At 42.0% G+C, this 24509-nt stretch overlaps 1 protein-coding gene across 4 annotated transcripts in view; it reads right to left on the reverse strand.

Moving 5' to 3' along the window:
* MTAP (methylthioadenosine phosphorylase) overlaps nt 1-24509 on the reverse strand; it is a 63235-nt gene that overhangs the window by 28674 nt on the left and 10052 nt on the right. For 3 of the 4 annotated variants that reach the window (XM_030566584.1, XM_030566586.1, XM_030566585.1), the window contains one exon: nt 1092-1259. In XM_030566584.1, the coding sequence (XP_030422444.1) occupies nt 1092-1259 (168 nt within the window). Of the gene's footprint in view, nt 1-1091; nt 1260-5987; nt 6047-24509 lie in introns of all 4 variants that reach the window. The other variant, XM_030566588.1, reaches the window with a different exon arrangement.

Raw genomic sequence — 24509 nt, forward strand, 5'->3', positions numbered from 1 at the left:
AGGCTGCTTGTATGTTCATTTCTACAAGCTGAGTAGTTAAAAACTAAGAAGAGTCAGAAAAGGGAAAAAAAAGTCTACCGCCAAGCACAATCTACTCATTATTACATGATGTTTGGGTTCATGCTTCTAAAAGTCCAGGAGAGGAAGAATAGAGTTGTGGTTTTATCTGGTAGCAACAAGGGCCAGATTCTCATGTCATGTGTGTGCTTCCCATTCCTATACAGCTATTGCTTTTGTGTGCATGAACACAGTAGCTCGTGTTTTTGAATGCATGTTGCTGCAACCCACACATCTGATACAGGAACCGAGCCTTGGCAATGAATTCTAGTTATTTAGATCTTCGCTGCTGATCAGTGCAGATTAAGCAAACCTATTTTTTCTTATTCTCAAAGGGGCCTTGTCCATACCTACATTTACACAGCCAAGAAAACATTGCTTCAGGATTTCTTCTAGTGCACACAGTATACCACCTAAGACAAAACTTCAACAGCATTTGGAAAAAAATACAGGTTGTTTAATGCCTTTAATAAAACTCTTCTTTTGCAAGGGCTGCTATTTGAATGCAATAATCCTGGTGAAGTGCCTAATCCCCACTCAGTCAATTCACTTTGTATTTTTGTGCCTCAGTTCCCCATCTGTAAAATGGGCATAATAATCCTCACTTTCTTCAACCTTTTCTCTCTCGTCTGTTAGACTGTAAGATATTTGAGGCATGAGCTACCTCTGACTAGGTGCTTATACAGCACCAATCACTGTGGTTTTGTTGAGGCCTCTCGATGCTACTATAATACAAATAATAAAATCATCAAGATGACTTCCTCCAGGAAATGAAGTCAAAAGCCTTTCCCCATATCATAAGAATTTCCCTGTTTGGCTCTGATACTGAAGACTGCAACGTCACGCCAGTGAGCCTTAAATGTTTATTGACTGTTACAGCATCCAGGAGCTCCAGTCACAGACCAGGACCCCACTGTGCCAGGTGCAGTACAAACAGAGAACAGACAGACATTTCCTGCCCTAATGAATTTACAATCGGAGTTAAAAGCAAATGTGATTGGATGCCTCTGCTTTACAAAACACATCATGTTTACCTGTCAATGAACTGGTCGATCATAACAACATCTCCAGGCTGTATTTCTTCTCTTAATGAACCACAGGCGGTAGTTACTAAGATATGAGTACAACCCTCTTCTTTCAATGCCCAGATGTTGGCACGGAAGTTGACATTTGTTGGCATAATAGTATGATGTCTCCCATGCCTGCAAGGACAGAAGTGGGATGTGAGATGAATAAAATAAAATTAAACAAACAAACAAAACAAACCACAAGCAGCCAACCAGGAGTTTAGGAAATTTAATTTGCCTAACAAAGTTACAAATGGAACTGTATCATAACTTACACTGTTGTCAACTCTGAGGACTTTATCATGAGTCTTGGGATATTTGGTGTTTTTCTTAAAGTACTAGGTCTTGGAGTCATGTGAATGTGAGAAGTTCAGCTTTCACTTTTTAAAAAAAAGAGTAAGTCTCTAGCTTTTATGGTTGTAGAGAAAAGCTTGAAAATATGACTTGAGTGCACCCTAATGGTAAGAAACCCCAGAAGGTACATAAAAAGTACCCAACATTTATTATTTTTTAAAAATCTTATGATTTCTGAATACTTGAGGTTGACAATACTGAACTTCCCATGTACTGTAATCCATTTATAGGATTTACTTGCACAAGATCCCACACAAAAATTCTGTCTGTAGGTTCCATTCACTTGGCCCTCATTGTTACTTTTAATATGATGTGGCAGTGCTGTTATCAGAAGAGTGGTTCTGTGATACTGTGGTATTCTCGCTCTCATTCTTCTCCAACACCAGATGCGCTTAATTTTATAAATATAAAGGTTATTTTTCTGCCAGCATTATGACCACCTGGGATCTGAAAGTCAAGCTGGGTTCTCTCACCTCTTACATCTTCACTATTATAAATAGAAGTAAGTAGTAAAGATAAGATTCTGCACTCAGAATAAAGCCAGCCATGTCTGATGATAAAATGGGCAGAAGAGTATCCAGCTCACCCTTCCATCCACAGCTCTCACAGAGTCTGTAGTAGTAAGATAAAAAAGTTTAAGGGGGGAGAGGAAGTTTTAATACCCCACTCCTCTCGAAAAACAGCACAAACATGGTATTTCCTCCACTTCCCATCTTTTCAAATCATGATGGGGAAGATGTATGACATTCAATCTTTCCTTTTTTCTTTGGAAGAGGATACAACACTGCCTCTGGGGCTAGGTCTACACTAAAATCTTACATCTGGGCTTGATAAACTAGTGTCTAAAATGGCTTTACCAGCCCAGTGGTAAACTCCATTTTTAGACCATCACATGGTAGTCAAATATACTACGTTAAAAAGGATATTGAATGCTGCTGTCCACATCAGTCCAGACAATCAAGTTCTACACTGACTGAGGTATACGGAGAAGTCGTGTTTGATACTCATTGTCTAATGAGGCAGAAGAAAAACAATATGGCGTACACCCAGGATACAGCTACTAAGATTTTGTTGTTATTGCTTGGTCCTTGGGAATTCTAGTGTATAGTTTTAAAGACATACAGAGAAGCATGATTAGACACACTATAAGTTCCAGTTTGCATGTCTGTATCTCAGACAACAATTTTCTTGTTGAGTGGGGGACAGGGAAAGGAGTACAACACAGTAAAGCATAGCTTGGAGAGGAAAAAAGAATAGTTACATAAACATGAGTGCAAGGAAAGGACCCAGGTCTCCCCAAACTAGTCATACAAACAGTCTGACAGTATTATATTTCAAAGTAACATCTGGAAGGTAGTCACATGATGCCCACTAATATTAATGGGACTTGCATGGCAAAATCCTGAGACATAATGCAAGACTTACCACAGGATGGCATATAACTTATTTTAACCAAAATAACGAAGGATATCAGTAATTACATGAAGGGCCATGGTGAGTAATATGGTTAACCTCAAAGTCTTCAGCTCTGAAAGAACTACAGTGACTGCCCCACCCAATTAACTGTTTGGGGTTTTTTTTGTTAATTCAAGTGTCTCTCAATTTTCTGTGTTTATGTAATAGGACCTTTTTTCTTTTTACTGGAAAATATTCTATGACCTCATCTTTAATAAACTAGATATTTAAGGCCATGAAATGAATCCAAAGGGAAAAAGGCCGATGGAAAAATAGCAGAAGACAAAAAGAACCCAAAGAAACAAATCTTGGAGATATCCAACCAGATGTGATACCCACACTCAACAATTGCATCCAGCCACAACAGAGCTTGGAGAGAAGAAGATAAAGAGGAAAATAAAATCACAAAGTCAGGCAAACACAGAATTTACCCACCATACTCAAATAGTGACATATCAGCAGGTGTGCTATATCCACCCTCAAAAATTATGAACTCAATTCTCTATACAGAATGGAAGGGAAAAAAAACAAAAAAGATTTTACTTAGCAGAGAGCTAGATACTGTACTATGAAGATGGCAACCACTCCAAAATCCTACATTTTATTATGTAAGCCTCAGGAGAGGAGTCAAGACCATAGTGAGCCAAGCAGGACCCACACCCTACCTACTCTAAGAGAAACTGTAAAATATATCAATAGAGTGCATAAAAGGGGCATATTAATGCCCACATGACAGTGAACTAACTAGAGAAAAAGACCACAACAGAAAAGAAGATAGCAGCACAAGAAAATATGGGAGATTTGTGCCTCCCCTCTTTTTTTAAATAAAAAAAAATTACGGCTGTCGATTAACGGCAACTCGCAATTAACTCAAAAAAATTAATCACGTTAAAAAAATTAATAGTGTGATTAGTTGCACTGTTAAACAACAGAATACCAATAGAAATTTTTTAAAAATTTTGGATGTTTTTCTACATTTTCAGATATATCAATTTCAATTACAAAACAGAATACGAAGTATACACTGCTCATTTTATATTTTTTTATTACAAATATTTGCACTGTAAAAATGATACACAAAAGAAATAGTATTTTTCAATTCAACTCACATAAATACTGTAGTGCAATCTCTTTATCCATGAAACTCACAAATGTAGGTTTTTTTGTTCTATAACTGTACTCAAAAACAAAATAATGTAAAACTTTAGAGCCTATAAGCCTGCTCAGTCCTACTTTTTGTTCAGCCAATTGTTAAAACAAACAAGTTTGTTTACATTTACAAGAGATAATGTTGTCCTCTTCTTAATTAAAATGTCACCAAAAAGTGAGAACAGGTATTTGCATGCATTGTTGTAGCTGACGTTGCAAGATATTTACATGTCAGATGCGCTAAAGATTCATATGCCTCTTCATGCTTTGGCCATCATTCCAGAGGACATGCTTCCATGCTGATGATGCCAGTTAAAAATATAATGCATTAATTAAATTTGTGCTGAACTCCTTGGGGGAGAATTGTGTGTCTCCGGCTCTATTTTACCTGCATTCTGCACATATTTCATGTTACAGCTATCTTGGATATGACCCAGCACGTTGTTCGTTTTAAGAACACTTTCACTGCAAGTATGACAAAATGCAAAGAAGATATCAATATGAAATTTCAAAAGATAGCTACAGCACTTGACCCAAGGTTTAAGAATCTGAAGTGCCTTCCAAAATCTGACAGGGATGAGGTACGGAGCATGCTTTCAGAAGTCTTAAAAGGCAACACTCTGTTGCGGAAACTACAGAACCCAAACCACCAAAAATGAAAATCACCCTTCTGCTGGTGGCATCTAATTCAGCTGATGAAAGTGAACACGTGTCAGTCCGCACTGCTCTGGATCATTATCAAGCAAAACCTGTCATCAGCATGGATGCATGTCCTCTGGAATGATGGCTGAAGCATCAAGGGACATATGACTCTTTAGTGCATGGCATATAAATATCCTGTGACGTTGGCTACAACAAAGCCATGTGAATGCCTGTTCTCACTTTTTGGTGACATTGTAAACAAGCAGCAGGCAGCATTGTCTTCTACAAATGTAAACAGACATGTTTGTCTGAGCGACTGGCTGAACAAGAAGCAGGACTGATTGGACTTGCAGGCTCTAAAGTTTTACACTGTGTTATTTTTGAATGCAGTTATTTTCTGTACACAATTCTACATTTGTAAGTTCAACTCTCATGAGAAAGAGATTGCATTACAGTACTTGTATTAGGTGAACTGAAAAATACTATTTCATTTGTTTTTTACAGTGCAAATATTTGTAATAAAAATAAACATAAAGTGAGCACTGTATTGTGCTCACTTTATATCACACATATGCCTGTATTGTGTGTTAGATTTGAAATCAATATATTTGAAAATGTAAAAAACACCTAAAGTATTTAAATAAATGGTAGTCTATTATTAACAACACAATTTTTTAAAGTGTGTAATTAATCATGATTAATTTGTTTAATCGCTTGACAGCCCCACAAAAAATTAAACCTTGGCAGGATCCAGAATGCAAAATCCAATTTTCTCTAGATTTGCTGGAGAATCTCTTAGAGGTCTCAAAGACGTATATTCTCTCTCTATCACTAAAGTTTCAGCACACGCATACACATCCCAGCTCTCCCTAACTCTTATGCCTAGATGGACTAGTTGAATCAGAACAGCTGTACCGCCTACATAAAGTTCTTGTATATAATAGCACTATGACAAAGTTCTGCTGAACCAGTGGAGGCGGAAATTGAGCTAGGGTTTGTGAATGGATAGTGTTTTACAAGAGTTCCAGATGCCTGAACTGCTCTACAAAGGACAAAATTATATCACATAGAGACCAACTTTATGATCCCCATTTTTCTCCCAGCTGAAGTCAATGGCAGTTTTGTCATTTGCAGGATCAGATCTAAATCTGTTAGTTGTAAGAAGCAGTTAGTCCACCTGACAGACAGAAAAAGGAAAAGTCTAAGACAAACCACTTTATTTAAGACATGAGTAACACAAACATCCGTTGAAGAGCTCTTTACCTTGCTAGAAGCACACAGTCAACATTTTTTATCTTTCCCAATATCAAAGCATCTGATGGCTGCAAAAACAAACAAACAAGAAACAGTCACAACATGCCAGCGAGATCAGAAACATTTATTGATATTTATGCATGATCAATATCACTATGAAAAGAAATAAAAGTTTACTGCTGGAGCTTCATTTTCTTCAACTCAAACAACTGCAATTTAATGTGACAGATTACTAAAGCAGATTACTAAAAACTAGAACTGGAAGGACATGTTTTGCAATCACATGGTTTCAGTGTGTTAATACCATCACCAACATTTGAAGTTCAACCACATATTTCACACCGCTGTTCAAACATGTTACATAAGAACAGGTTAGACAAACATCTATCAGGGATGGTCTAGGTATACTTAACCCTGCGACAGCACAGGCAGTTGGACTATATGAATCCATAAGGTCCCTTTCAGCCCTCAATTTCAGAAGACATACAGGTAAAATTATACATAATTCTTTCTTTTCTTACTGCACTATTAGAGAGAGTTTTGCAAAAACTGACCATTCATGCAGTGCTGAAATACTGTAGATCAGTAACTCCAAAATTTTACTGGTTCATAAGCAACCTTTTTAGAAGAAAAGATGTTTGAAGTATCATATTTAGGTCTTAATAGTCTTAAGTTAAGTATTTACAGATTCACTGTAAAACAGGTTTTGAATTTGGCTGGTGGCGATCTGCCTGGGAAAAATAAGAAGAGAAGGGACTTGCATGGAAGGGCTACAGGACATGAGGTTTAAAGCTGGCCAGGAATTTTTCATTAAAATACTTTGTTGGAAAATGCAGATTCATTGAAACCAAAATTCTGTGGGAATCTGTTGGCTCTCTCAGGCCATGTCTACATCTAAAATTTTGCAGCACTAGTTGTTACAGCTGTATTAGTACAGCTGTATAGGGCCAGCGCTGCAGAGTGGCCACACTTACAGCAACCAGCGCTGCAAGTGGTGTTAGATGTGGCCACACTGCAGCGCTGTTGGGCGGCTTCAAGGGGGGTTCGGGGAACGCGAGAGCAAACCGGGAAAGGAGACCAGCTTCGCCGCGGTTTGCTCTCGCGTTCCCCGAACCACTCTGCAAACCGCAGGGAAGGAGACCTGCTTGTTCGGGGAACGCGAGAGCAAACCGGGAAAGGAGACCAGCTTCGCCGCGGTTTGCTCTCGCGTTCCCGGAACCACCCAGCAAACCTCAGGGAAGGAGACCTGCTTGCTCGGGGTTCGGGGAACGCGAGAGCAAGCTGGGGAAGGAGACCAGTTTGATTACCAGAGGCTTCCTCAGGTATGCTGGGATACCTGCTTATTCCACGGAGGTCAAGAAAAGCGCTGGTAAGTGTCTATACTTGATTACCAGCGCTGGATCACCAGCGCTGGATCCTCTACACCCGAGACAAAACGGGAGTACGGCCAGCGCTGCAAACAGGGAGTTGCAGCGCTGGTGGTGCCCTGCAGATGTGTACACCTCCTAAGTTGCAGCGCTGATGTAGACAAGCCCTCAGGCCCATAATGGCACTTCTAGTCAAAAGCAGAGATAGACCCATCTCACGATACCACGGTGGTCAAGGCACTCATCTAGGATATGAGTGACCGAGGTTCAAGTCTCTGGCCTGCCTGTTTTAGGCAAGTACCCTGACCACCAGGCTATGGTGTACTCTGAGGTTAGGGATCTCTCTCCGTTGTGTTATTTTTGGGGGTTTGTTTTTTGTTAAAAACTGCAAGAGATCTCAGTTTTGTCCTGATGCAAAACAGCAAAAAAAAATTTTAAATCACGAAAATATCATGAGACAGGAAAACAGTTTCCTACCCAGGTCTAAGGAGGTTAGACTAAGGGTATGGATTCCGGCTGAGTGGCTGGGGGGGCTCTGGTGGAGTGGAGAGAGAAAATAATAGGCAGGGAGGGGTGTGACAGGGTGTGGCATGTGTGTAAATAAAGGGATGCTAACAGGAGTGACTGACTTGCCAGGGAGTTCTCCAGGTGAAGGAGGAGAGATTATATGACCCTTGAGGTAAGCTTGTTGTTTGTAATATGTGTGTTTGTGGTGTGCTTGCTGCTTGACTGTGTGGTCTGTTTGTTTGGGGAACTGTGAGCTGAGGCTGAAAGCTTCTTAACGAGGCTTTGATCCTGTGAGGGAACATAACCTTCCCCCCCCCCACGTCTCGTTGAATAGAGCTTTGCAACTGTTTATGTGGGATTTTGTCTTGCCACCAAAGCCTTTTGGAGGTTGCTGTCACTGGTGGTCTTCTGTGCCAGGGCCTTGATTGAAAATAGTAATCTGTCAGTCCCTGCTGCAGAGCTCTGCCATTGTCTATAAGCATCTGTGATTTTAACATATAATATTGTAACAATTATATGCTTTATTAGTTTATAGGCCATGCAAGCTAAATAAATGCAAAATAAAGGCCATGGTTTTAGTTCTCAAAGAAACTTGTATTACTGTGGCACTGGATGTGGAAAAACTAGATATGAGGAAAGCGGGGTATGGAACACTGACAAAAGAGGAACTGGGAGGAGGACAAGGGGTCACTCAAGTGCCAGTTCAGTTTTAAGCAAAATATAGCATAATAAATATTGCCTGCTTATGGTAACTGCAAGGTGGAGTTACAGAATGACCAGCTTACCCACTGCCAAAACGCATGATAAGTGTGGAAATAGCTTGCTCAATTATAGAATGACCAGCTCGATCACTGCCAGAATGCATGATATATGTTAAAACAGCTTGCTGATTTACAATATTAATTTACCAGAAAAGGACAAATAACTTGTGTAATCAATATGACATTTTGCGGTTTTAACCTTTATAAGCTTGGTGAACACTATAAAGGGCACAGCAGCCTACCTCTTGCGTGAGGTTACGCTGTTTCTCCCTGTATGCATACTTGTAATCTTGTTTTTATCAATAAAGGTGCCTCCGGCTGTCTGATTCAAATCAACTGGGTGGTGGTCTTTTCCACAACAATCCCTAAGCCCTTTAGCACTCATCAACTCTTAACCAGGGGGGAGGGCTACTCAGGAAGACCAGGGCTTTAAAAAGCCCACTCCTAAGCGACCAAAGGAGCTAGGGAACATGAGCAGCTAACAGGGGAATTTTGCGAGGGAGTTTAGAGGTGGAGTGTGAGAGGGGACTAGCTACACTTAACATTCTTTAAACTTAAAGCCAAAAACACCCCTGACAAAAACAAAACAACGACAAAGGAATGAGCTTTAGGAGTAAAAAGATAATGCAGGCACAAGTCCAGCAACAAAGTGGGGGCTATCCAGTTTATTGCACCCAATGCGGCATGTATGATTATCTGCCCTATGGGCAGGTGGTGTAGTGTGCATTCGGTACAAGAAGCTCCTGTCCCTTACAGACCGTGTACGGGCTTTTAGAGATCAGAGTGGCTGAACTGGAGGAACTAAGGTAGACAGAGAGGTACCTAGATGATACTTTCCAGGACACAGTAGAATGGTCTCACCACCAGTCTGACAGACTCTGTGCTGTTGAGGAGGATGAAAGTCTCAGGGAAGGAGAACATCCAAATGGAGCAGAGGGAAAGAATCCCATAGTTGGAATCCTCCTTCCAGATGACGTTGTGGTATCATTTCACACTGAGGATAGCTCTCCAGAGGAGGGAACTCCAGTCATTAGGAAGAGACAGGCATTAGTAATGGGCAGTTTGATCATTAGAAACATAGATAGCTGGATTTGCGATTACCGGGAGAACCGCCTGGTGACTTGCCTGCCTGGTGCAAAGATTGGGGATCTCTCGAGACATCTAGATAGACTTATGTGTAATGCTGGGGAGGAGCTGGCGGCCATGGTACATGTAAGTACCAGTGACATAGGGAAGGGAAGGAGAGAGTTCATGGGGGCCAGATTTAGGCTGCTAGGTAAGAAATTGAAGTCCAGGACCTCCACAGTAGCATTCTCCTAAATGCTTCCAGTTCCACGCACAGGGTCAGTTAGACAGGCAGAACTGCAGGGGCTCAATGCGTGGATGAGACGATGGTGTAGGCAGGAGGGGGTTTATATTTCCACCTCGACCCCAATATAACGCTGTCCACGGGAGCCAAAAAATCTTACCACGTTATAGGTGAAACCGCGTTATACTGAATTTGCTTTGATCTGCCGGAGTGCGCAGCTCCCGCCCCCCCTGAGCACTGCTTTACTGTGTTATATCCAAATTCGTGTTATATTTGGTCACGTTATATCGGGGTAGAGGTGTATTAGGAACTGGGGAAACTTTTGGGAAAGGAGGAGCCTATACAGGAAGGATGGGCTCCACCTAAACCAAAATGGAACCAGATTGCTGGCTCTTAGTTTAAAAACTGCTCTATGACTTTTTTAATTTTAAGGGCTGGGGGAAAGCCAACAGGTGCAGAGGAGCACGTGGTTTGGGCAGCGACATTCCTTAGGGGAGGATCTACTAATGGAGATTCTCTATGTCCTGGAAAGGAAGAGCAGATGGAAGATGATAAAATACAGGTAGGATATGATGAGAAACAGTCAAATGACAAAAAGTCCCATTCAATTACATCATGTAATGACAGACAGTTAAAAAGTGACAAGTTTTTAAAGTGCTTATATACAAATGCTAAAAAACAAGATGGGTGAACTAGAGTGCCTTGTATTAAATGAGGATATTGATATAATTGACATCACAGAAACTTGTTGGAATGAGGATAATCAATGGGACACAGTAATACCAGGTACAAAATATAGAGGTAGGACAGAACAGGTGGTGCTGGCGGGGGAGAGGCATATGTGAAAAACAGCATAGAATCAAATAAAGTAAAAATCTTAAATGAACCAAACTTAAATGAATCTCTATGGATAGTAATTCCATGATCTAATAATAAGAATATAACAGTACCAGGGGTGGGCAAACTTTTTGGCACTAGGGACACATTTGGGTATAGAAATTGTATGGTGGGCCAGGAATGTTCAAGAAATTGGAGTTGGGGTGTGGGAGGGGGTGAGGCACTCTGGCTGGGGGTGTGGGGTCCAGGGTGGGGCCAGAAATGAGTTCACAGTGTGGGGGGGTGGCGGAGTTTGGGGCAGTGAGGTGGAGGTGAAGGCTCTAGGGTGGGGTTGGGGATGAGGGGTTTGGGGAACAGAAGGGTGCTCTGGGCTGGGATCAAGCGGTTCAGAAAGCGGAAGGGGGACTAGGGCTGGGGGAGGGGGTTGGGGCACAGCAGGGTGACTCAGGGCTTCAAGCTCCGGCTGGCGCATACCTCAAGCAGCTCCCAGAAGCAGTGGCATGTCTCCCCTCCGGCTGACCAGGCGGCGCTGCTGCGCATTGCCCCATCTGCAGGCATCGCCCCTGCAGCTGCCATTGGCCAATGGGTTCCCAGCTAATGGGAGCTGCATGGGCAGTGCTTGGGGCAGGGGCAGTGTGGAGCCCCCTGGCTGCCCTTATGCACAGGAGCCAAAGTGGGGACATGCCTCTGCTTCCAGTAGCCATGTGGAGCGGCCCCCGATCCAGCTCCCCAGCATCAGCTCAAGGCCAGCCGTGGTAGTATTTATGGTGTCTTTAAAAAGTTTCCAGGCAGCTTACAGAGATTTCACTTTTTTGAACTGTACCTTTTAATTTCTGTTTAACTAACTTCCTCATTCTTGTGTAGTCTCCCTGAAATTAAATGCTACAGTGTTGGGCTGCTGTGCTGTTTCCCTCACCATAGGGATGTTAAATTTAATTATATTATGGTCACTATTACCAAGTGGTCCAGCTATATTCACCTCTTGGATCAGATCCCGTGCTCCACTTTGGACTAAATCAAGAATTGCCTCTCCTCTGGTGGGTTCCAGGACTAGCTACTCCAAGAAGCAGTCAGTTAAGGTGCCAAGAAGCTCTCTCTCTACATCCTGTTCTAAGGTGACATGTACCCAGACAATATGGGGATAGTTGAAATCTCCTATTATTAGTGAGTTTTTTATTTTAATAGCCTCTCTAATCTCCCTAAGCATATCACAGTCACTAACACCATCCTGGTCAGTTGGTCGTCCCATCTCAAAAAAGATATACTGGAATTGGAAAAGGTTCAGAAAAGGGCAACAAAAATAATTAAGGGCATGGAACAGCTTCCATATGAGGAGAGATTAATAAGACTGGGACTTTTCAGCTTGGAAAAGAGGTGACTAAGGGGGGATATGATAGAGGTCTATAAAATCATGACTGTTGTGGAGAAGACAAATAAGGAAGTGGGATTTACTCCTTCTCAAAACACAAGAACTAGGGATCACCAAATGAAATTCATAGGCAATAGGTTTAAAACAAACAAAAGGAAGTATTTTTTCACATAACGCACAGTCAACCTGTGGAACTCTTTGTCAAAGAATGTTGTGAAGGCCAAGATTATAACAAGGTTCAAAAAAGAACTAGATAAATTCATGGAGGATAGGTTCATCAATGGCTATTACCCAGGATGGGCAGGGATGGTGTCCCTAGCCTCTGTTTGCCAGAAGCTAGGAATGAACGACAGAGAATGGATCACTTGATGATTACCTGTTCTGTTCATTCCCTCTGGGAATTGGTCAGCATCAGAAGAGAGGGTACTGGGATAGATGGACCTTTGGTCTGACCTAGTATGGCCATTCTTATGAAGGAGTGCTTTGGAGAGGGTGGGAGTATGAAATAAAGGGCAGGTAGGGTTGTTGTAACAATTAGGCCTACAAAATTTGCCCTAATTGTAAGATCAACTGGAAAAAGTATATGAAAGTGTGTAAGATGTTACAATAGCCTATAACAGTGATTTTCAATCTTTTTCATTTGCAGACACCCCAAACATTTCAAATGCAGGTGCAAAGATCTTTGGAAGTCATAGACACAGTCTGCGGCTCCCCAGGTGTCCGTGGACCACAGGTTGAAAACCACTGACCTATAACAACAAATGTTGATGAAAGCAGGTAAAGTTGTTTTTAATAATAAATGTTATAAACAAGTGCAAGAGAACCAGAGGGACTAAATTTAGTCAAAACAAACAAAATGCCATATTAATATAATTCGAAGGCTATGTTAAAATCATGCTTGATACAAACAGAAGGTATAAAACCAAAAATTAACGAACCAAAATTAGTACATATGATATTAGATCTGACTGGAGAACAAAATAATGAAGGGAGGGGCTACTTCACTCATCACTTCCTTTTTGGGTCCTTAAACAAAGATTGTAGGGACACTACTGAAGCAAACTTCACCATTATGGCTGCCACACCCACCATTCTCTGCGACCCCGGGCCTTCGTTAACCAGATCCTGAAAGGTGTCCTAACAAGACCAAGCTAAAGAGAGAGGGACCCAGACAACCTTGCCACCTCTCCGGCTCCAGCTGAATTCCAGCTACCACTTGGGGTGAAATGGAATCAGACTTTAACAGCAGCAGTAACAGCACCAGCCCATCTTAATTAATTTAATTTAGCCTGGAAAAGAGAAGACTGAGCAGTGACATGATAACAGTTTTCAAGCACATAAAAGATTGTTACAAAGAGGGGGGAGAAAAATTGTTATTTTTAACCTCTGAGGATAAAGCAATCGGCTTAAATTGCAGCAAGGGAGGATTAGGTTGGACATTAGGAAAAACGTCCTATCTGTTAGGTTGGTTAAACACTGGAATAAATTGCCTAGGGAGCTTGTGAAATCTCCATCATAGGAGATTTTTAAGAGCAGGTTAGACAAACAGCTGTCAGGAATGGTCTAGCTCAGGGGTCCCCAATGCAGTGCCCATGCGCCCGCGGGGGTGTCTAAGTATGCCCGCGTACTGGCTGGCAGACGAGCATCCGCCGAAATGCCGCCAAAATTCGGTGACATTTCAGCAGCGACGCCTCTGAATGAAGCCAAAATTCAGCGGCTACACCTCTGGATAACGCTGCTTGCCACTGACAAGCAGTGTCATCCAGAGGTGTCACCACTGAATTTCGGCGGCATTTCAGCGGATGCTCATCCGCCGCCACGGTCCTTCGTCTGGCGGGTGCCAAATGAAAAAGGTTGGAGACCACTGGTGTAGCTGATACTTAGTCCTTCCATGAGTTCAGGGGACTGGATTAGATGACCTCTTGAGATCCCTTCCAGTTCTATGATTTTCCTTCCCAAAAAGGACAAATATTACCCTCTTTGATACCATCTAATATTTGTCAAATAAGCTGATTTTCCTTCTAAAATTATCTCCCATTAAAGGAAAAGAGAACAAAAAATGTTAAAATAAAAGCATTATTTAATACTTTAAATTTCCAATGCTTTAACTGTTTTCCTTCTTTTCTATATCTTTAATAAAAAGTTAAAATAAAATGTAAGTCTGTTTTCCATGGTGTTAAGCAGACTGAAGTGTCTGTATACCAATCCTCAAAACTTGTTTAATGTTAGATAGTGACTGCATTATGTTAACACCTTTAGCTCGTTTATTTCATCTGCAGTAATACAACAGGGCACTGGGTGGGGGGAAAAAAAGAGTGCAGAGGAAGCTTAGAGGGGTGGGCTAGAAAGGTGGGGGAGTCTTGGCTGGAAATATAGGACTTTACCTGGGCATCAGGCAGCTTCTGTACCAATTCATCATTGTTCCAAGGCTTCACATTACTGGTTTCCCTCCAGTTGCCTCTGAGCCAGGGAGCTTTGCAAGTGCCACTCTGGAGAGTCTTTCCCATAGATCTCCTCTTGCCCTGGTCCTTGGACTCACAACTCCTTTCTCTTGGTTAAGGGATTCCACAGCCCTCCTTCATGGGATTTTGCAATGATTCAATCAGACTTCCGCAGCCCCACCAGTATCTGGGTTCCAGCCCCATTCCACAGAGTCTGCCACGATCCTTGGACTCACACATTCCGTCCTCTTGATTCTGGGCCCCACAACTACCCTTCTTGGCGCTGTTGTGTGATTCAGGCAGCCTTCCTCAACCCACCAGAGCACGTCTTTCCTAACTCAGTGCTCCCCTGTAATTCAGCTGTCTCCACTCTCCTTCTTAAATCTTCTTAAAAGTCACCTAAGAGCTGGGTTTTATGTTAAGGAGGTAGATACCTGATCAACATCTGGCATCCATTACTCAGCAAGTCTGCTGCTCGCTTGAATACCTGTTTGCTTAAAGGAGCGCATGCACTGGGACAGGGGTTGGCGGGCCCCAGGTTCCAGTACCCCTTAAAGAGGACAGACCACCCTGTTACAGTGTACCACTGCCAACAAACTCACCAATCATGGTTGTGGAACCTCTGCTGTTGATAAGTCACCTGCAGTTTCCTTCTCCTCTTCCATTCACTCTGACCATGAAATTGATTACCCTACACTACTGTACTACAAAACATAATTTTCATATTTCCTTATGCTATGGTGGACTGCTTTTCACAATGGCAGTCATGAGGTTAAACAGTGAAAAATTAGAATGGCAGCTCCTCAGAGATTCTGAAAACCAGGCCCTAAATTGGTGCATAGCTTCATTTCCACTAAAGTTTAAGCCACCCTCTTCATTGCCAGTCATTCCATTCTCACCCTGGGTCTTAGAACCAAAATACACATTTACAAAATCTTTTAACTTTACTTTTTTCTTGATCATAACTACTAATTAATTAACTATCTTCCAAGTGTTTAAAAATGTCCATCTATGCAATTTTAGGAATGCTATGATGTCTAATACTTGCCATAGAAACACTATTTGTAGTTTAATGCTAAGTACAATACCTCAGTTGTCATTTGATTTTATATCTGGTGTTTTATTCTCATTACGTGGTCTCTTCAAGTGCTATTTTATTGGACTATGTATCATGCTTGAAATTCTGCCAGATATGGAATCACAATGCTTTTAGAACAAGGGAATTGCCCAGAGGATTTATTTTTAGAACAGTATCATATCCTGATTTTTTAAAAAGTCCCTATTTAATTTTAACCTACTGACATTTGAAACATCTCATTAGTCTTGCTATTTCCCTTATCAAATGCTTACTTGCTGTTCTCAGTCAAATGTGGCTTTGGAAGACCAAAGTTTCCTTAGGGATTAGCACAAAGAAAACCCTTATTGTCTAGTTACCAAGGGATTTTGTTCTTACAACATTCCACAGCACAACTCTCTACACAGCTAATGTTTTTCAATTTATGAAGTATCACAGCAAATTTGCTGTGTAACCTAAAATCATCCATAACATAGCTCAGAGCTAACACTGCAGGATAATAAAATAATGTGCGTGTTTAAAGCCACAGTTAATAAGAGCTACTGAAATTGAATACCTCAGACCTGAAGAAAAATTAGAGAAGAACAGTAGATTGATGCATTAGCTCTTTCACATTGCAAAGTACAGATTCAAGTGTATTTGGAATTATAAATAAAATGATGTTGGTGGTCTCAACCTAGATGCTATTAGACATTTTTCCACACCACCATATTTTGGTATACTTTGCAGTCTGAGGCTTGATGGGGGAAATGCAGGGATCCCTATAATGGCATAGCAGTAGTGCAGCAGGTCAGATTTCAAAGTTGCAAGGCCAATCCATTCAGTTCTCAATTTCCTTCACTATGGTACAATTTCCTTCTATATGCTTATGAGAAAACATCAAAATGCACATTTAATAATAAAGACTGCTTTCACAGTGCTGGATTCTACAGAACACATTTAGATTTCGCCAGGAGAACATCTGTTTCTCATAACATAAAATTGAGAGGGGACATGATAAGTTTTCAAGTAAATAAAAGGTTGTTATAGGGGGAGGGGAGGCAGAAGAATTGTTCTCATTAACGTCTGAGGATAGGACAAGAAGCTATGGGCTTAAATTGCAGCAAGGGAGGTTTAGGTTGGACGTTAGGAAAAACTTCCTGTCAGGGTAGTTAAGCACTGGAATAAATTGCCTAGGGAGGTTGTGGAATCTCCATCACTGGGCATTTTAAAGAGCAGATTAGACAAACACCTGTCAGGAATGATCTAGATAATTAGTCCTGCCATGAGTGCAGGGAACTGGACTAGATAACCTCTCAGGGTCCCTTCCAGTCCTACAATTCTATAATAGGAACAGCAGTTCTAGGGAACACAAGGAAAAAGAAAACTAAAGAGAAAACCAGAACTATGAACATTTTGGCCTTGGGTACACTGGCGCTTTACAGCGCTGCAACTTTCTCGCTCAGGGGTGTGAAAAAAAACACACCCGAGCGCAGCAAGTTACAGCGCTGCAAAGCGCCAGTGTAAACAGTGCCCCAGCGCTGGAAGCATGGCTCCCAGCGCTGCAAGCTAATCCCCATGAGGAGGTGGAGTACCTGCAGCGCTGGGAGAGCTCTCTCCCAGCGCTGGCACTGCGACCACACTCGCACTTCAAACTTCTGCCGCGGGAGCGCTCCCACAGCAGCGCTTTGGAGTTTTGAGTGTAGCCAAGCCCTTTGTTGCTAATGACAAGCATTCTTACACCATCATATGACAGCTTAATATTAACAAGTTGCAGGATGAACTATTGTGGGTGAGAAAGGGGTGATGGGAGTGTTTGTAAAGCCCAAGGGGCTGGCTTCCTGGAGACAAAATTTCAACCTCTTTCAGAAGATTGGAGCATTGCTAGTATATTGCTCACTAAGGACTTGTCTACATGTACAGCGCTGCAGCCGCGCAGCTGTAGTACTTAGAGAAGATATGCCGATGAGAGAGCTGCTTCCATTGACATAGGTACTCCACGTCCCTGAGAGGCAGTAACTATGTCGACGAGAGAAGCCTGTCCACACCCGAGTGTTGTAGTTACACCAACGTAAGTTGGATGTGTAGATCCAGCCTAACTGTAGACAAGGGCTCGGTAACATTGCTATTTCAGTGTGCAATTACCCTAGTGGCAATAGGATATAGTTTTAGTTGTAGAGTTAATACTAAACTTTCTAAAAAACCATCTGTAGTAAAGATCTAATAAAATACTCTTTCAATGAAAGACCTAATGAAAGCTTCTCAAGCATTAGTGTATGTAATGACAGAAAAACATTACCTACAGATTCACATTACGGTTAGATGTTAGGCTGCGTGTGTGTTCTCCCCATGTGCTGTCCCAGCTCTGTGCAGACAGCCAGCATAGCAGACCTCAAGCAAAGCGCCCAAAGACCACAAGACCCATATGGTACGAAGGCGCCAGGTTTATTGTTATCAAAGTACAGTACTAGCACCTGGCAGACTCTACAAGGATGCTAAGACAGGTATGCCCGTGACAATCAACACAGCTCAGTGAATGGCCTGACCTTCCTTCCCCTCTCAGCTGGACAAAGATAACCCCTCTGAGATACATCTTTATACCCTGATATAAACAAGTTAGTACTGCCCCATTGACATAGTTAATCACTGCACCCTGACGTGGCTAGTTACCACCTTGTACACGTTAGTTTGAATAAAACATCCCTATTACGTACTGTCATCCTAGCCTTATCTTTTAGGCAGGGTCAGTGTGTTCCTGTTACCCTTGGGGAATATTTTTGTACCATCCTTGATATCGGGATGTGTTTGCGTGAGTACTCTGTGCTTAGCACTTCTTAGGAATGTGTCTTTCTGCAATATTAGCCCCGTTCTTGCCAGATTCTGTGAGCAGATCCTGCCTCATACCAGGCCTCTGATACAAGGGCTTATGTCTCAGGCTCTCTTCCTACTACACACATTACCTAATGTTCTAAAGCAGAGAAGGAAACAAGGAATAAAACAGCATATTAGGTAATGTGAATTTGTTACTAATGGTTTTCTGTCATTATGCGTATTTTTAAAATTATATTTAAATACAGTACAGTATATTCCTGTTTGTCCAAATCCTATTATCTGAACTTCTCTGCATTATCCAACCTCATGTATCTCATGATGGGGGACAAGAAAGGGAATCCGATAATAGAGCAGAGACCACGGCCAGGACTATGAGGAAGAGGACATGTTCCTGGTTGCAGGGGAAGCCATCCTACTGCGGAACAGCTCCTGTGACAGTACAGGGAACCCTCCACACCACCACTGTCATGAGAGTGAGTGAGCAGGGCCGTGACAGCAGAGCTGTAGAGGGCTACCTATCTAGGCAGGCACAAAGTGAAGAGAAGGCTGCAGCCCTGGTGGGGCAGAGCACAGACAGCCAGGACTGCAAGGAGGATGAGAATGAGTCCCCAGATGCAGCGAAGGCCACCCTGCTTCTGAATGGCTCCTCCCTCTTATTAGCCAAACTCTATGTTATCCAAATAAAATCTATGCCCCCACCTACTAATCAGATAATTGAGAGTATGCTACATATGGTAATGGTTGAGAAGCTCCTTAATCCTGCGAGTATTCTCACTGAAGTCAAAGGGAGTACGCATAAGATTTCATTTTTTTCTTCAACAATTATGTGAGGACTCCCTTTGATTTCAATGAAAATTCTCATATGATTAAGGACTACTTCTATACAGGTTTGCAGGATCAGGCTTTCACAATGGAACATCTCCAGTGTAAATCGACAGAGAAAGCAGCATGGAGAAGAGAAAGATCAAGAACATGATGTTCACATGCAGAGAGTGAAAAAACAAGCAGGTAAACACATTAAAAGGACAATGTATGTATATTTTCAACAAATGCCCCAAAATCCTAACTCCACGCTATCAGTAAGATGTAGCACTGTGTATAGAAAATGTAAAAATAAGAGCAGAATCCTCTAAAATAGAGCTCTTTGAAAGAACTGGACAATGATACCTTCATTTAAATATTCTCCAAGTTCATTAATCAAACGATGCACCAGCTTCAGTGGAGGTGGAAGGGGAGGTTAATTCTATCTCATATGACCTAATTTTGCTTTAATAAAAATAAAAAGCTTATCTACAGAACAAAAGATGCCTTGATTGTGAACCTATGCCAGCATACTCACGACTGACAAGAATAACTGGAGAGCATTAAAATTTGCTTGCTGTTGAAGATTTTACATTGCCTTTGCAAAAACAGTTTTAGAATTGAGTCATGTTCTTCAGAAAATGTCCTCTGAACAGAAGTTTTAATGTAATAGTAGTTTTGGAGTCCAGTGATAAGGAGAAATACTGGCTGCAGCTAACCAAGGGTCAATGCTCTGAATCCACAGTGCTCCCAACTCCTTCTAACTTCAGTGGGTGTGCCCAACACCTTTGAGGACTAGGTGCTAATGGGGATAAAGCAGTGCCAATAGCTCACAGAATATTTTCCACCCCCACAGGGGAAACAGATCTGGGATACTGATGGCAAATTCCTGTCTTTAAAACCAAGCACAATTCGTAGATATTTCAAGTCATTTGTGGGATCATGCCAGTACAATCAGAGAACTGAAAAACGCTCATGATGTTTTGTATAGTCACATTTTCCAGGTTCCTTCTGAAGCTCACATTACCCTTAGGTATGAAAAAGGGTTTATTAAATGAAGAAAGCAATCTATCCAGTAGGGCAGCGTGGGGAGGTAGGGAAGGGGACGAAGGTGGCTCAGGTAACTCATTTTAACACACACCCTACTAAGCTGCTCATTGTCATGCTCCCTACACTAAATGAACAACAGTAAAAATATACTTGTTCTGTTGCAGCCAAAAGGCAAGGCTTGCAAGAAACATCGAAAGGTTCAGAGAGGTCTTCTGTTCTGGCAGTACGTTAAGATGAGTTGCCAAGGAAGCTTTAAAACATGGGACTGTGCTCCTTTTGCTTCTTTAGGATGTGAAAAGCTGGAACAAATTTTTTTTTTTAAGTTGTTTCTTTGCTTGTTTTTTACGTTAAAAGTACCGGGACTACTGACTCTGATCTTCCATGGTTTTGCTAGAAGGTCTGTTGGAGGACTCAGGGGTATACTGGGAGCACTCTTACACATTAACTGAATCATTATGGTGTTAAGTCTTTAACAAATGTATCCTTTCATCCATGTGCTTATTAGGAGAGAGAACTAAATGAAAGTGTTAACAAACCCACAAAGTTCTGAACAGTTCAATTAGAAATCCCTTTACCTCTCAGTTGCTCAGACTGATATTCTACTATTTCACTACAGTAACTCCACACTTAATGTCCCCACCGTTAATGCTGTTTCGTTATTAGGTCGCTGACCTATTAGAGAACATGCTCCTTTAAAGTCCTGCAATGTTCCCTTATAACATTATTTTGCTCCCTCTGCTCCACCGGCCCAGGGCTCCTGCTGGGGAGCGGGCAAGCCCCCGCACCTTGATCCTGCTCTCCAGCTGGAATGCAGGGCGGGCGGAGCGGGGCAAGCCTCTGTGTCCCCACCCCACCCCAAAGCAGGAGTGCCAGGTAGGCGGAATGGGGCAAGCCCCCAAGCTCCCTCACTGCTCCCTGGCTGGAACGCCTGGCAGACCGAGCAGGGCAAGCACCCATGCCCCGCTACGCCTCTGCCTCAGCCAAGCTTCACAATCATCAGTGAGTACAGTATTAAATTGTTTAAAATTATTTTAAGACTTCTACTGAATATGTATATAACATCTTTTGTCAGGCGAAAAGGATTTCCCTGGAACCTACAGCCCCTTTCCCTCCCCCCATTTACATTAATTCTTATGGGGAAATTGGATTTGCTTAACATCATTTTGCTTGAAGTTGCATTTTCCAAGACCATAACTAGGACGTTAAGTGAGGAGTTACTGTATTTCTTCACAGCATTCCAGAGTAGACAGGCCCTGACTTGCCAATATAAAAAATAAACATAAAAGCCAACCAAACAAACCCCCCTCACCTTTTACACAAAATTGTCAAATAAACTCAAAACTTCCAGGCCTCCTTTAAACATCCTCATGAACAAACAAATAAATCTAACAAGTCAAAACAAGGGGGAAAAAAGATTTATTCACCCACTAATGAAAACTAAGTAATGTAGGGCCTGCTTCTACTTTGCTTGAGTGAATGGACTTCACCCAATGATTTCATTTTTCACTCTTCTATTTCATGGTCCCAATCCTACAACTGACTGCATGCGACAGGACTAAGTCTCAAATCTTACGCTAAGGCACCAATCCTGCAAACTGTTCCATTCTGGTGATTATGGCACTGGCATGGATCCCAACTGATGTCAATGGGGATCTCTGTAGGTGCAAAGGTCCACCTGCATGGAACATCTTGCAGGACCAGGGCCTATATTAATATGCCACACTAACACGACTACAGTTATCTCTAACTCACTTTTAGATTTGCACTACCCCATGCTAAATTAAAAAAAATATGTAAAAAACAAAGGGCAAAATGGGCTTTTATAAATTGTCTAATTTTAAGTTTAAAATCCACAAGTTTCTTAGTTATATCAGATTCAACACTCAGGATTTTTCTCCCGAGTTTAATTTTGGTTCTAATGTGTTTCCTCCTAGATTTGTTGCCCTATGTAATAAAAAGGAAATGTCAAAGCTTTTGTTTTCTCCTTTTAAAACATGACTTTACTGTGTTACAATGCATATACAGTACATATTGCTGTTATGACTAAAGAGTTCAGAAACGAAAATGGCTGAATTCTGCCTTATCGTTTCCTAATGCTTAAATAAAAAAGTCGATTCATTGCTTGTAGAAGACGCAAGACTAAGAGTTTTAAAGTCCACCTCATTTACTCACAAAGGCCTGATCCTGCCAAGTGACACATCTGCACAGAAGGCCAATGATTTCAGTGAGATTGAGCACAGGTTTTAGGGATCCTGCAGGATCTGAGCCACATAAATACAGCAACAGTATAAGCTTCTCTACACTGTCTTGCCAATGTACTCCGAACTGTGATCTGAAGACCTTTCCAAGGGAAAGAGGACAGTTAAATCTTCCATGTGAATAAAGCCCCAGAATTATATGCTGAGACTGCCAATAAAAAGGTGTCAATTGCAATGGTAATTATCCAATACGCACAATTTTCACTAAGAACGTTACTGAAACCAGCAGCTAATCATATAGAGGAAATATCAGATGGCAACTATTTTTTGTTGTTGCTGCTATTCTAGCCTGGATTCAAGACAGTGTCTTACAGGTGAAAGGATCTCTGTTCTATATGAGATTCTTGTTTTAGTTTTTTGGAGCAGGGTGGGGAAGATGGAGGGGTGCAAGTGAATAAGTCCCCTTCATCCTCTCCCCAGTACTCCTGCAGATTTTACAGGGTGGTTGGAAATTCAAATATCTACCTCTAATTCAGCTCTTCCCTTACCTTATTACTTCCCCACCATGGCCAATCGCCACTGTCCACATATACTCCATTCTCCCCGTGTCCCCTACACTCACAAAGTCTTCCCCAACACCATTTTGGTTGGAGGTGGGGTTCTCCTTCCATATCTTGGACCCTACAGGGTAGTGCTGAACCCCATGAAAAAGATATACAGGATTTAGGTTTCCACAGAAGTTCCTCTCCATAAAATAACTGTTATTGCCACTTATCATATGTCTTATGAACTGTACTGGTATAAGATGGTAAACATACAGGAAAATATCACATGGTTGGTTGTTCTGAATAGTGCTCAGTTTCCTCTTCTGCAGATATTATGGAAGATTTAAGTTTACTTTCCAGTTTTGTTATACACTACTTACATGAGGTCACTTACTCTCTCTGCCTCAGTTCCCCATCTGTAAAACGGGAATAACAACACTCCTTTTCTTCCATCCTGGTCTATTTAAATTGCAAGCTCTTGGGGCAGGGATTGTCTCTTACTATGTGTTGGCACTACAGGTATACACAGTTGGCTAAACAAACAGACCTAGGGTGAGATCCTCACCCCAGCTCCAGCCACTTTTGCTTGGTAAAAGGGCTGGAGTAACATAAAACCTCTGAAAGCCCAGAAGCTGTCTGGTAGTGAATTCCTCCCTGCACAGGACCAGCAAAAGACAGCCATAAAGCTGTCTCCCAAAGATCCCTTATAAATTTTGGTGTAGGGGGAGTACCTGGGTGGGGTAATGATAGCAGCATGTAATACTGCAGAGACTTTAAGTAGTGCTGGGGCCCATAGCCTGCCAAGTAATGCTGCCAGGGCTGTCTAAATTATGCAAGAGTCTGTGGCGCAGCCAGAATTGGAAAGGTGCAAAGGTATCTTAAAACCACCATATCCCTGAAGCATGGGGCACGGGTCACTTCCTGGAGGATTCTCTGCAGCTTGAGGTCTTCAAACCACAATTTGAGGACTTCAATAACTCAGACATAGATTAGGGGTTTGTTATAGAAGTGGATGGGCGAGATTCTGTGGCCTGCATTGTGCAGGTGGTCAGACTAGATGATCATAATGGTCCCTTCTGACCTTAAAGTCTATGAGTCTATATCCCACCTCGGGGCTGTGGATTCTTCATTGTGCTTATCTCATCATATTTAAAGAACAGTGGATGTGGGGGAGGATGGCTTGTATTCTCTTCCACACTTGGTTGTCATTATAACACCTTGCCTCTCGCAGTCATTATAAGTTGACTGTGATACAGTGTACAAACCCCGTACTGGGCCCGACGGGGTTAAAGGACAATACTGGGCCCAGGTATCTCCACCTCTCCCGACCTGCAGAGCATCCTCCGACTGCAGAGGAGGCTTAAAAGGGAGCAACTTAGCTCAGAAGGGGGAGGTGGGGAGGGAGACAAACTTGCCTCGAAGGCTCCTGGACAAGGGTGCTGACAAAACCTCCCTATGGG

Source organism: Gopherus evgoodei, chromosome 6 (assembly GCF_007399415.2).
Source record: "Gopherus evgoodei ecotype Sinaloan lineage chromosome 6, rGopEvg1_v1.p, whole genome shotgun sequence".
Lineage (NCBI taxonomy): Eukaryota > Metazoa > Chordata > Testudines > Testudinidae > Gopherus > Gopherus evgoodei.